Source organism: Macrobrachium nipponense, chromosome 33 (genome assembly GCF_015104395.2).
Source record: "Macrobrachium nipponense isolate FS-2020 chromosome 33, ASM1510439v2, whole genome shotgun sequence".
Classification (NCBI taxonomy): Eukaryota; Metazoa; Arthropoda; class Malacostraca; order Decapoda; family Palaemonidae; genus Macrobrachium; species Macrobrachium nipponense.
In genome coordinates, this window is record NC_087219.1 from 40,941,146 (window position 1) to 40,954,124 (window position 12,979).

Sequence of the window (12,979 nt, forward strand, 5' to 3'; positions counted from 1 at the left end):
GCAATTACAAACACAAGAAGACCTGTGGGAATTTAGAGCCGTTATTGAATGCGAGGTAAGCTTTCAAAGTGACCTTTTATTCCAAGATTCAGATTTCCTATAAGAAAAAAAAAGGACCTATGGAATTTTAGAGCCGTTATTGAATGTGAGGTAAGCTTTTAAAGTGACCTTTTACTCCAAGATTTAGATTTAAAGAAAAAAAAAATCGTAATAAGGTATTTGTATAATGTAGGTAATTTAGTAGGTTACAACTTGATAAACCTGCAACATAGTAGATGGAAATGCCGTAACATTACAAAACACATTAATTAAATTGCGCACATTTTAATATTTTTTCTTGGCGAAAAAAAAACTGAGTGAAAATAATCAGTGTAACTCCCCTTGTAAGATTAAGTTGGAGTACAGTGGAGAAAGTCTGACCAGCTAATTTTTGAAGTGCTACATTAACCAATGAAACCCGGTAAGCTGCACCGTATAATCATTTAACAAATGCACTGATATACAACCTTGTCAACCGAGTCTGATCCATAAAACATCATCTGTACATTAGCAAAATTAAAAGCTGGAGGTCCATGACACTCACTAAGTCATGGAAGGAGAGTAACACAAAAGTGACAATCACAGTTACAGGCCACATATATTTATAGGTTAGGTCAGGTACCGATGATGATCTCGGAACAAATATCAGACACTTCTGTACCACAGCTGAGAAATTTTACTTCAAGTGAGATTAATTTCACAATCGGTTAAAAGTAATCATAAATAGGTTACTGCTCATACATTTTTTTTTGTTAACAGGTACCTCACGCCAACCTATACGACTTCAAAGGAAGGCTGGACGTGTACAGCGGCAACGCCGGACCTGCAAAATCTTCTCTCTCTACAGAAAACCTCCTCCTCAGAGGGGCCAGACTTAAGAACACCGAGAAGATCTATGGTAAAATGGGTCTCGCTTCACTCTCCCCTTGTAGAAGTCTTAGCTACATGCATACATACATACACATATATATACTATATTATAAAATCCACGTAAGAAGGCGAGTGAAAACCGGGACTTGGAACAAGTACTTTCGTAGTTTACTCTACATTTCCAAGTGAACTTGATATAATGTAGAATAAACTACCAACGTATACTTGTTCCAAGTGCAGGTTTTCACTTCCCTTCTTACGTGGATTTTATGATATTCTCAATGATGTGGACTTTCGTGCTACATTGAATATATGAGGAATGGGCATAAAGTCTCCCCTTATACCTATATATATGAGGAACGAGCGTAAAGCCTCCCCTTATACCAAGTACAAAGAGCCTAACAGACTTAAATGCAATTGATATATCTTGCCAGTCTCTCTCTTGCTGTGCAACTTTGGCATTTTTCAGAACACAAACCCTTCTATTAACTGCTACTGATCTTCTGAATCTACTTGCTTATAAAGATATACCAGCATGTTTAACAGTTTGAACCTTACTTTTAAGTTTTCAATATAGTGAAATTTTGAATTTTGAAAAGTAATCTAATCACTATTATTTTGTTATTTATTTCTTATTGTTATTATTTCTTTGTATTATCGCCACGGGGAGAATGATAAGCTTAGTATGTATATATATATATATATATATATATATATATATATATATATATATATATATATATATATATATATATATTGAAACTCTCCAACCCCAATCCTGATAATGTATGTTGCTAAATGCATGGTTAATCTAGTGCTTTAATGGGAAAAACAGTGTTACAGAAACTTGCAATAGGCTGAAGGGCCTGGCGCCTGACGTCGGTTGACACATTCTCTAGTTAACCTACAGCCCCTTTAAGTTTTGCATACAACAAAACAGGTGTTGCTGTATACACCGGGGAGGAGACGAAGATGGCCCTCAACACCAAAATGACGAGAAACAAGTTTTCCACTGTTGAAATGTAAGTCTTCGATTGGCTGGGTCCATAATAAATTAAAGATTAAGCAATAATTACATAAACTGCAGAAAATCAAGAAATTGCCTTCCTACGTGTAACTCGTCTTCACTTATCTCCAATATAAAAATTTCGAATAACAACAAATTTTGTGTACTGTATACGTAGCTATTATCATTACTATTATTACTATTCTTAAAATCCCAGCAATAGTAAGGAATAAACCAAGAGGATCATTAATCACACAGGTAAGCTTTCTTATATTAAATGCCCATATGTGAAAGAATGGAGTAAAAGGATGTCAAATGATGAAAGGGCAGTTGAAAATCATATGTTCAACAGTTCAATATATACGTAAATAAAACAGTTCATATATCTGAAAAAAATCTTGCATTTTGATATATCTCCACCAGCAAACACTGACTTGAATTACAATTGAGGAATGTCCTCTGTAACTACTGCTTTCTTACACAATAGAAATTCGCATGTCACATAACAGTTTTTACTTTTTCGGCTTGCATGATACACCTTTGCCACTTGCATGTATTGTGTAACACTTTTGACATCGTTTTGTTATGGTGATCATAACACAAACCCTTTGTGCAAGTCAGAGACATTGGCTTTGCATTTCACATTCTGTGTGTAACAAAATAGTGAATTCACTGGTAATTTGGCAAACGAAAAAACACCCTTCTAACTTCTACTAATATTCGCTGGTTTTGATATTGCTAGTCGAATTACACAGACACAAACACATATACATACATATATATACATATATAGTACAAAAAGCAAAATCTTCACCATTTTGTTAGGCTAGGCTAGGCTAGGCTAGGCTAGGTTAGGTTAGGTTAGGTTAGGTTGTCCGGTGTTCCAGCTCATAGTCTTTGTCCTTGGATTTTACTTTATCACTTTTTTCCCATACCACTTTTACCTCTTGCCATGAGCCACTGCTGTTTTCCCGTCCACTCACTGAGACTTCTAGTATGTATAGTATGTGACTTTACTCCACTCCAGCAATGTTGGAGAAATGAGGCACTTAACTTTCCTCTTAGCAACCAAAAGTGACATTAACAAGCACCTGACACAATCTTCAATTTCATGAGCTTGTGTCCAAAATTCATTATATTTTCTTGTTACCGTACCCCTCTTAACTAATTCTATAAATTTAATTTCCCCTTGGATCTTTTACCGCATCTTTTTTCCACTACTTCATGCGTTCACTTCAAAAACGTCTTTTAAAGCTTGCTACTCAGACTAACCTAGCCTAGTACAGCACAGTAGTGGTAAAATGCCCTGCTACATTTGACAATAACAATAGCATAACCCCGTGTTACTGATCTTCTGCAATACAGTCTTAGAAACAAAGCATTATATAATTGTCTTGTTATGTTTGCAACAATTATAGCCTAGACATAGCCTTATGAATTTTTCACAAATTAGTCTTTGAAGTCTAGCATAAATGAACTGTCTTGTTACATATAACAAAGAATAGCCTAAGCTAGAATTAGAATTTCATCAGAAAACTATAACAGAATTCTAGCAATGGTCAAATTCTCTCCTAAACTTGTCACAGGGAATAGCCTACCCTAGTAAGCCTTTGAACTTTATCGGTGCTTTATAAAGTATAGATTAACCTACTGTTATGCATATACCTTATAGCAGGCCTAGTCTTTGAACTCTAGCTTATGTAAAAATTTCTTACATATAGATCCACACAGAAGCATCCACTACTTTCATTTGCTTCATAATTTCAATTCTTCCTTTCCAGAAAAATGAACTACTATTTAATCTTCTACCTTGTCGTCCTACTGGCCGAGGTCATCGTTTGCACAATCCTCAAATACGAGGTCTACTCCTTGAAAGGCGAGGGTAAGTAAGCCAACGCTACCAGGTTATAAAATTATATATCTTTGGCATATAACATTACACTTTCGTAGTAAGTCGAAAGATTTTTACCATATAGCCTTCTTTCTGAAAATTATGGCATTTTATTGTCTATCCCCTCAGCATGTATTAATGTATTAAGTCTAGAATTTAACCTTATATCCCTACGAAATTCAAATGAGACACATTTACACTTGAAATTCAAACTTCCAAACTCCAATCGACGGGTCGAACAGGAGAGCATAAACTACAAATGAGAATATTAGAATAAGTAACTGATTTTTTCCAAAGTTTTTTTTTCTTTCTTTTTTTCACCGAGGAGCGTTTCCCTGCTTATGGTTGTATTTGAATGAAAAGGAATTTCTGTAAACGCTGGCTTCTCTATCAGATTACGCGTATTTCGGCTGAATATTACTTTATCCATAACATTTTCTTCGCGTAAACCCAACAAAAAATAAGCTAAATAAGAACTGCTTCGAAATAACAAAAACTAAAATACAACTACTATATAAAGTTTCATAATTACTCCTAATTTTAGAAAACTGTGAGGATAAACTAATCACATTTATGTATATTAACGAGCTCATTACCCCTCAAATTGACCTTGCATTATCAAAAGGCAGTAACGCGGAATTACTGCTGATATGAGAATACAAACATCGTCATGTAAAGGTTGCGTTTGACTTGGCTGTTTAACAACAAACAATATACGACCGATTTAGCTCGTTAATGACAGAAACAACAGAATGGAACCACGTCCCAGTTACAATAGAAAGGACCATATCTAACAGAATACATCAGAGGTCGTGGGGGGGGGAAAGTAACTATTCAGATAAAGGGGTCTGAAATGTCCTTTACAGAGATATCAATGGCCAGGGTATACAGTGAATATATTTTAGGCGACTGTAGGTGGAAAGGTATATGTCAAAAGTGAGGGTACATGTTACTTGATTTGTGACTTGGACAAGTTGGCAGAGAGAGAGAGAGAGAGAGAGAGAGAGAGAGAGAGAGAGATAGAGAGAAGAATGTATGTTCCACGTTTCAATCTTGGCGTTACATCACTGGTCAACCACATCGAAAACCCACGTCATTGATCAACCACACTGAAAGAAACCTAACGCGGTGCATGGGTCGATAAGAGAATATCTTGTATCTTAGCACGTTAACCTTACGTCCCGGTAACAAAGGTCAACAGGCCACGAGAAAAGGATGGGGGTTGGGGGATGGGAGGAGAAGAGGACAAAAGGGGAACGAGACGTTTAAGAAGGTACACCCAGTTACAAAAGCAGTGTCGCCCCGCCAGGCCTAGCTCGGTGAGATCATGCCCTTCTTGCCCTGAAAGTTGCCCACGTTCAAACAACCAGTATATAGTTAGTATGGTTCGAAAAGGAGGAGGAGGGAAATTACGGTAATCACGTAAAGAAATGCAATATTGAATTAAATATATATTGACAGAGAGAGAGAGAGAGAGAGAGAGAGAGAGAGCTTTTATTCCTGTTTAGTTCTTAATCTGACCGATATACTTGAGACCTTCTGCTTTAAGAAACATGTTATATATTTTTTTGGAAAATAATTATTATGAAATCTTATCACATTTCTTTTTAATCGTTATCACATTTTCTAAATAAAAATGCCTTAAATATCGTTGGAACTGACTATTCATATTAATATTATTCAGACGAAAATATCCTTTTTAATTATCCTATAAGCAGCTCTCTCTCTCTCTCATTCTGTCCTCCGTCTTATATCCCTGGATTGACTATTTAAATAATGGCAGATGTTTGATATGTTATTTGGATGTAGCCAAGGATCATCAAACCGTAAATGGCTACTCTACCAACTTGTGCTAGGCTGCATCTATTTTTGCCCTAGATTGACTAGACTGAAAATAAATTATTTGAAATGAAATGAAGCAAATGTGTGCATCGGTGCATTAACATAATGATGGTGGGGTATAAATTATGTAGGTGTTGCAAAGCTGTACACTATTAACATATTTAGTCTCAAATTATTTTGGGACAGTCATTTGGCCTGGTCAGATAGGTCACATCTTAGCTAACCATCCTCCCCCCACCCCCACCCCCACCGCCACCCCCTCCCTACCCTTCGGCTCACGCTTGCTGTATTAGTGGCTTCAGCGGTAACGTCTAACACACCTTGTTGGGGTGTTCCCCCTCCAAGCTATTCAAGAAACCCACCACTTTCGATATCTCCTCTTCATTAGTCTTTTATATAGCCATTTTTTTTTAATGAATAATTGTAAATATTTGGAAAATAAATGGTGTATGAAATACTGTCATCCGAGTATTATTTTACCTTCCAAAAAACATCCATCAGAACGATCTCATAATAACTGTAAGACATTGAAACCGAACATGAGGAGGTGCGAGGATAGAAGGATATTTATAACAAGGTGGGAGTTTTAAAGGTGATGGGGGACAGTGACATTGGGTGACCTTAATTTAAGTCTTGACGGGTTCGCTTATCAACATTTATAAGTTAATGATAGTCATACCTTTAATGGTAGCAGTTAATATCAACGATTCTAAGTCGCCATCATGACTGGCACATAGCTTTATAGGGTTACTGAGATCATCTTTGTGATCCTTGGCCACATCCAAATAACATATCAAACATCTACAATTATTTAACTAGTCAATCCAGGCGATATAAGGCGGAGGACAGAATCAGAATGAGAGAGAGAGAGAGAGAGAGAGAGAGAGCTGCTTATAGGATAATTAAAAAGGATATTTTCGTCTGAATAATATTACTATGAATAGTCAGTTCCAACAAAATTTAAGGCATTTTTATTTAGAAAATGTGAAAACGATTAAAAACAATACGATGTGATAAGATTTCATAATAATTATTTTCCAAAAAGAAATATGATAACCTGTTTCTTAAAGCAGAAGGTCTCAAGTATATCCGTCAGATTAATAACTAACCAGGAATAAAAGCTCTCTCCCTTTCCAAATATGTTTCATTCAATATTGCATTTCTTTCCGTGATCACCGTAATTTCCCTACTCTTCCCTTTCGAACCATACTAACTATGTATGCACTGGTTGTTTGAACGTGGGCCTCTTTCAGGGCAAGAAGGGTACATTTGAGTCTGGGGCCCTATACGCAAACGCCAAAACATCAAACGTCAATCACAAAGTAAAGAAAGACATGACAGGTTTCAGATTATCAAAGTACTTGAGCTTTGCTTTATACCGGCATCATCATCACAGTATCAAATGTCAGCTATGGCATGCAAAGAGAGAGAGAGAGAGAGAGAGAGGAGGAGAGAAACTGCCATAGCACCCGTTACCCTACTTCCAAGTAGCAGCGGGTTTAGAAGAAGAAATAACGCCTAGCTAATGACCCTTCCACGACATTAAGGTCGTCTTGGTACAGCTCATTACGTCCTAGGATGTCAACGATGAGAGAGAGAGAGAGAGAGAGAGAGAGAGAGAGAGAGAGAGAGAGAGAGAGAGTGAGTTAATGGCACCCTTTCCTCAGTACGACAGGCTACAAATCAGAGGCAGCTATAGCACGCAATTCTCTCTAGTCTCAACGTGCAGAGAGAGAGAGAGAGAGAGAGAGAGAGAGAGAGAGAGAGAGAGAGAGAGAGTTGCTCAAGCAGGTCTCAGCGGAAGTAATATCGACAGGGGAACTGAAAAACCTAAATTAGTTTGAAGGAAATAAAACTACGAAAATTAAGCACAAAGCACCATCTCATGATGTTGCAAATATATTTTCAAATTTTCCATTTGAATATCTCGGGTAAATCATCTTACAACACACATTTCATATAGTATCGCGTTTGTATGTTTGTGCGTGCGCGTGTATCACAAGCAACCTGACATCAGTATTCTTTTTTATTCATTTATTTTTTTTAGCATCGAGCTAACAAAATGTTCATACTAAAACGAAATTTATGTAATTATATGTATATATTGTATTATATATATATATATATATATATATATATATATATATATATATATATATACATACATATATATATATATATATATATAATATATATATATATATATATATATATATATATATATATATATATATATTGAGGCACAAGGGTAATACTGCTGTTAGTGCGCATTGAAAAAAAAATGAAAATCAAACTTATGATAAAGAAAACTACAACGCTAGACCTATTATTACTTGGCAGGCAATGAATTCCAAGAAATACAGCTTTTCCCTAATAGAAACTGCCTCAAATACGACACATGCTACATAATTTTTTTGGAGGGACAAATAAGACTGATCACCTAATCATATTGGAATGAATGGGATAACAGCAATTAGACTGCTTTGACACTGTTGCCTACAGGAGTCCAGCTACCACTACCACGTTCTATCCTACATTGCTTTTTAAATTATATAATCTAGATATAAAACCAGCGGTAAGCTAAGGAGGAACTGGGTTAAATGAGAAGCATACGATGAATTGCTTGCAATGAACCTACGTTATTTTGAGCTACTTTAAAATTTACCTGTTCCGCACATAAATAATCTGGAACCTTTGACAAACAAGCATGATCTAGATGCTCGCCTTTCCTATAATTTTAGTATCTCGTTGTTATGCTAAGAGGTTTCAATTAGTATAAGTTATTTTCACTTTTCGTCTATTTACCTTTTTTTTACCTCCTTCACGTCTTCGTAGCTTAACCTAAGCTATAGAGAAAAAACTTGTTCAACATAACACAGGTGCATGTCTCTGGCATTACTCTTAATTTGGGATAATGTCCTAGAGCTACTTACTGACTGTATATACTATAAATATAGTCGAACATATTTAAATGGGGTCTCTTGGGTCTAGGCCTTGTGAAAGCTTTTTGAACTTGAGGTAGCCTAGGCTATTGATACAAGAGGGTTTCTCAGAACTCAGTTTTCTCAAAAGTAGGTAAAACGGATGGGCAAATTAGTTTTTCATGGGAGAATCAAATAGGAAAGACAGCGGAGTTACCAGAATTCTGTTTTTTTTTTTTTCTTGTGATAGAAGACGGGGGAAAGCTGACTCGGTCTTCATGAAACCCATATAATCAGGGCCGTTTCTAGTTCATTTGGCGCCCCAGGCAAGAACTCGTTATGGCGCCCCCCTTCCCTCCAGGCTGGAAATAATAACATAAACAATTTCGAACACAACTAGCATCTCAAGTTCCCCAACAAAACAACATACTTTATTAATAAATCATCTTCACGTATATGTATACACAACAAGGAAAAGTATAGACTCAAAAGTATACAAACTATTTTTGTAAATTTTAATAGAATAATGCCATTATACATTTTTATTGCAAATCCTACCTAAGATAAATTGAAAAAGGTAATCTTGCCAATATAAAACCATAGAACTCAATGCATATATGTTGAGGGCTATGCTAAAACTATTATATACAAGTTTTCTTCACTGATTTTTCATATTTAAAACCTGACTCTTCTTGACTTTCTTGCAGCAAAATCATCTATAGTGTCATCATACGAAATCTGTTTGTATACTTTTCTATTAATACTAATTGCCAGCCCATTTAGGCGCTCCTGTGACATAGTAGACCTTAAATATGTTTTAATGAGCTTAAGTTTAGAGAAGCTTCTCTCTGCAGATGCCACAGTCGCAGGTGTAGTGACAGCAATTCTTAATGCCACCCACATGTTTGGATAGATCGCTTTCAGGCCTTTCTCCTCCAGAAAAACAAGAAGGTCTAATGTTGTCATATTTTGTTTTGGCCATTGTTTTGGAAATGACTGCATCTCTACAATCAGTTCATCATAATTTAAATCAGAATGATCCCCAGATGTGAGTGTATTACACAAATCTTTTGCCTGCTTTTCTAGCTCACTAGATGTCAGGTCAGAGAAGTTTATTAGAACACTGAATTTCTTTGCAACATCACTCATCATTCCAGTTCTCTCTCTCAGAGATTCAATGGCCATATCCACAACTACATTGAAAAATGAAAACTCCATTTTTTCAAGGCATCGGTAATAGGTTCATCAGGGGCCTCATAGAAATATTAGGAAAACTGCCTTTTAGTAGTTCTGAGTCTTTTCTGCTTTAGAGCAGCTTCCACATTCATCTCCTCACATATCTCTTTGGCAGATGTCTGGGCATCAGCAAACCCAGTGTCTCTGTAGCTAACAAGGGAGGTTTCAGTCTTCTTGAGAATGTCAACAGCTACATCCAGATGCATGCATTGTGATTGCAGAAGTTTATTCACAGTTTGAACTTTTCTAAGGATATCATACCACACCACCGTACAAACAGAGATCCGGTATGATCCCACCTCTTCTGCTAAGGCTTGTGCTTCAATTTTAATAGCTGGATCTGCAGTGCTTGCTCTCACCTCTAAAAGAGCATCTCTCACTTTTGCAGCCTGGAATCTTACAACCTCTACACTGTTGATTCGACTCTCCCACCGTGTGTCTGCCCAGGATTTCAAAGTTGTGTCCACATGTTTTTTTTAGGGTCGACCACCTTTGAGTGGAGGCAGAAAAGAGATTAAATAATTTTTGCAGGTAGCCAAAGTAGCTAGTTGCATCTGAGGAGCTCTTTGCTGCATCACACACAACCAGATTAACAGTGTGTGCTCCACATGGCACAAATAAAGCCCTGGGGTTTAACTGAAGAAGTCTAGCCTGGACTCCCTTGTTTTTTCCTCTCATATTTATCTCTATTTATTCGGGGTCGCCGTTTATAATGAGTCAGGGGTGCCAAAACGTGGAAATGACGTCATAATTATGGATTATTTTAACCTAATTTATGACAGGAATCAACGCAAATTAGCGCCTCCGGTTTTGACCGCGAAAAAGTTATGGATGTCCTATCCATTACTATAGATCATTGGTTTATAAGGTATATAACTCCTGGATTTCATTCGAATTTTCAACTCAGAAATATCTCCAAAAAGTGAATTTTGTTTCTTATAAAAACTATAGGCTAGGCTTATGCACACACAACACAGCTGCACACTTACCTCTACTTTGGGCTCGTTTTTCCTCTTCCTCCTTTTTTCTTTTCTTGTTTGCTGCACCTGACAGCTTGGACTGTCTCTTCATGATTGATAAATGCTTGAATTCTTGACAGCTGCGTTAACAACTTAAGAAGACTTAAAAAAAGAAGTAAAGATTGGAGTAAACACGATGCTTAGAACTAAACTAAGGTGGCGTCGCGAGCAGGCGGCTGTCTTAGTTTTAAAGCTCCTTGATACTGACGACATCTACCTATCCAGTGTTGCCAACTTTTCCGAAACATTAAACACCGTTGCATCAAGTATTAACACTTCCATTATTCATTTATTTTCGCGTTTACACTTGCATTGGTATTTCTACAGAAGCAGTCCGCACGGACGGCAAGGAACGTAACCGCGGATACGACATCCACTAGGGATTGGAGCGTCCAATGTATTTCGCCGTGTTTAGTACTGGCCCCTGGGGGGTTAATTACAATCGTCCGAATAAATATTACTTAAAATTCTTGTTCAGTAGGTAAAACTGCATAGAAAAACCGCAACTGCCATAGTCTAGGCCGCTGCGGATAAGTACCCTAGATCTACCCTTGCATTTATTTATTTGAATCATTCACGTAAAAATAATACTTCTCTCATTTATTTATATATTAATTTTGGATGGCAATTTTGCAACCCCCAAGCAAATGGCGCCCCAGGCGACCGCCTGTGTCGCCTGTGCCTAGAAACGGCCCTGCATATAATACTAATCAACAGGGAAAATTTTACTTGAAGTTTTGGCCGTCACACTAATCATCAGTATTGTCGAAAAACGAATTACAACTGAAAGTTGTATGTCACTGTTTACATACGAGCGATTGTAAACACACACGCACACACATACAAGCACACATCCAACGTTGGTTCTTCATACGACATTTGTACCCGATACAGTAAGTAAACAATTTAATGTCTTCACTGGTAATTCGGATTTATTTGCAAGTATCCATGCTTAAGAAAAGCTACCGTTTCATATAAATGAAAGACGCATAAACAAAGGATAGAGTTGAGCGAAGTATTAAAGAATTTCAAAAGAACGTAAGCCGAAGTCCTTATAGGCTAGCATTCGTAACGTTCCTTATCTTTAATACCAACTGATGTTTCGAGCCATTTGCACGTGAAAAACCAATTCTCACCACATCGTTTTGTCATTAGGAAGGTCCTAGTGCTTCTACTACGGATGAAACTCGATTGTTTATTTAATTCCTTCCTGTTTACACAATTGCACACCCGTTTTCACAGCAGTGCCATTCAACAACTAATGATATATTTACTTTTTGTTGGCTGCCGTTGTGACGTCATTTTGGTCGAAGGCGTGTTTTTTTTAACGGAAATTTTTTTATCAAACATTTTATACGGGAGACGTTCACTATATTTAGAAATGTTTAAAGATAGCCGGGTATATATTAATTATGATATTATTGAATAGCTTAGTCAGATCGCAGCTTTTAAACAAGGAAAATTTTAAATATTATGGCTACCTGGTAACTCATCTTACGGGGTCTTTGTCTTTGTAAAATTGTTTGTTCTTAGGGTAAGCTTAACGTTTATTCACAAGATAAACGTTAATGCATGTTCAATAGAGAACTCTGTAGTTGTATATACGCGTATTGATTTACCTATTGCTTAATGATGAGTTGAACGAACTAATTATTTCTAAACTGTTCTTGAAGGTGATAATTTTTCTATCGTTTGGTGTCAGGTTAACTTCAAGGTGGAAGTATTAAAAATATCACTCTCTCTCGCTCTCCCCAGATGCCATGTGGTATATGGAAAACAAAAATTACACAGGAAATGGTACCACTGTCAACGAGGTCTTCCAGGATGTATTTTCATTCCTGATTATCTTCAATTACGTCATTCCGATATCGCTCTACGTCACGTTAGGTAAGTTTCATATTATCATATATCAACAGTTAGTCGATTCAACTAACTGGTGAAGGGTGGCTTCAGAGTTGAGACATAATTATCACTGCAATATTCATATTTTAAGTGAAAAATCATAGATGAATCGTCTGATTCATATACCAACGCAGGAGTTTCATTTGCCTCCTGTCCAATGCAGTACTTTCATCTCGCCATTTAAATGCATTACTTTATAAGACTTTTTACTTTAATGCATGGAAATTACTTATCGTGTTGCTTTTCCAGAGGT

General features: G+C 36.7%; 1 protein-coding gene across 1 annotated transcript in view; it reads left to right on the forward strand.

The window, feature by feature from the left end:
* Window positions 1-12,979, forward strand: part of LOC135202843 (phospholipid-transporting ATPase IF-like) — a 78,709-nt gene that overhangs the window by 18,148 nt on the left and 47,582 nt on the right. The window contains 5 exon segments of the mRNA XM_064232303.1: window positions 1-55; window positions 799-937; window positions 1,850-1,931; window positions 3,697-3,797; window positions 12,580-12,711. The exon segment at window positions 1-55 is cut by the window's left edge and continues 26 nt beyond it. Of these exon segments, the coding sequence (XP_064088373.1) occupies window positions 1-55; window positions 799-937; window positions 1,850-1,931; window positions 3,697-3,797; window positions 12,580-12,711 (509 nt within the window).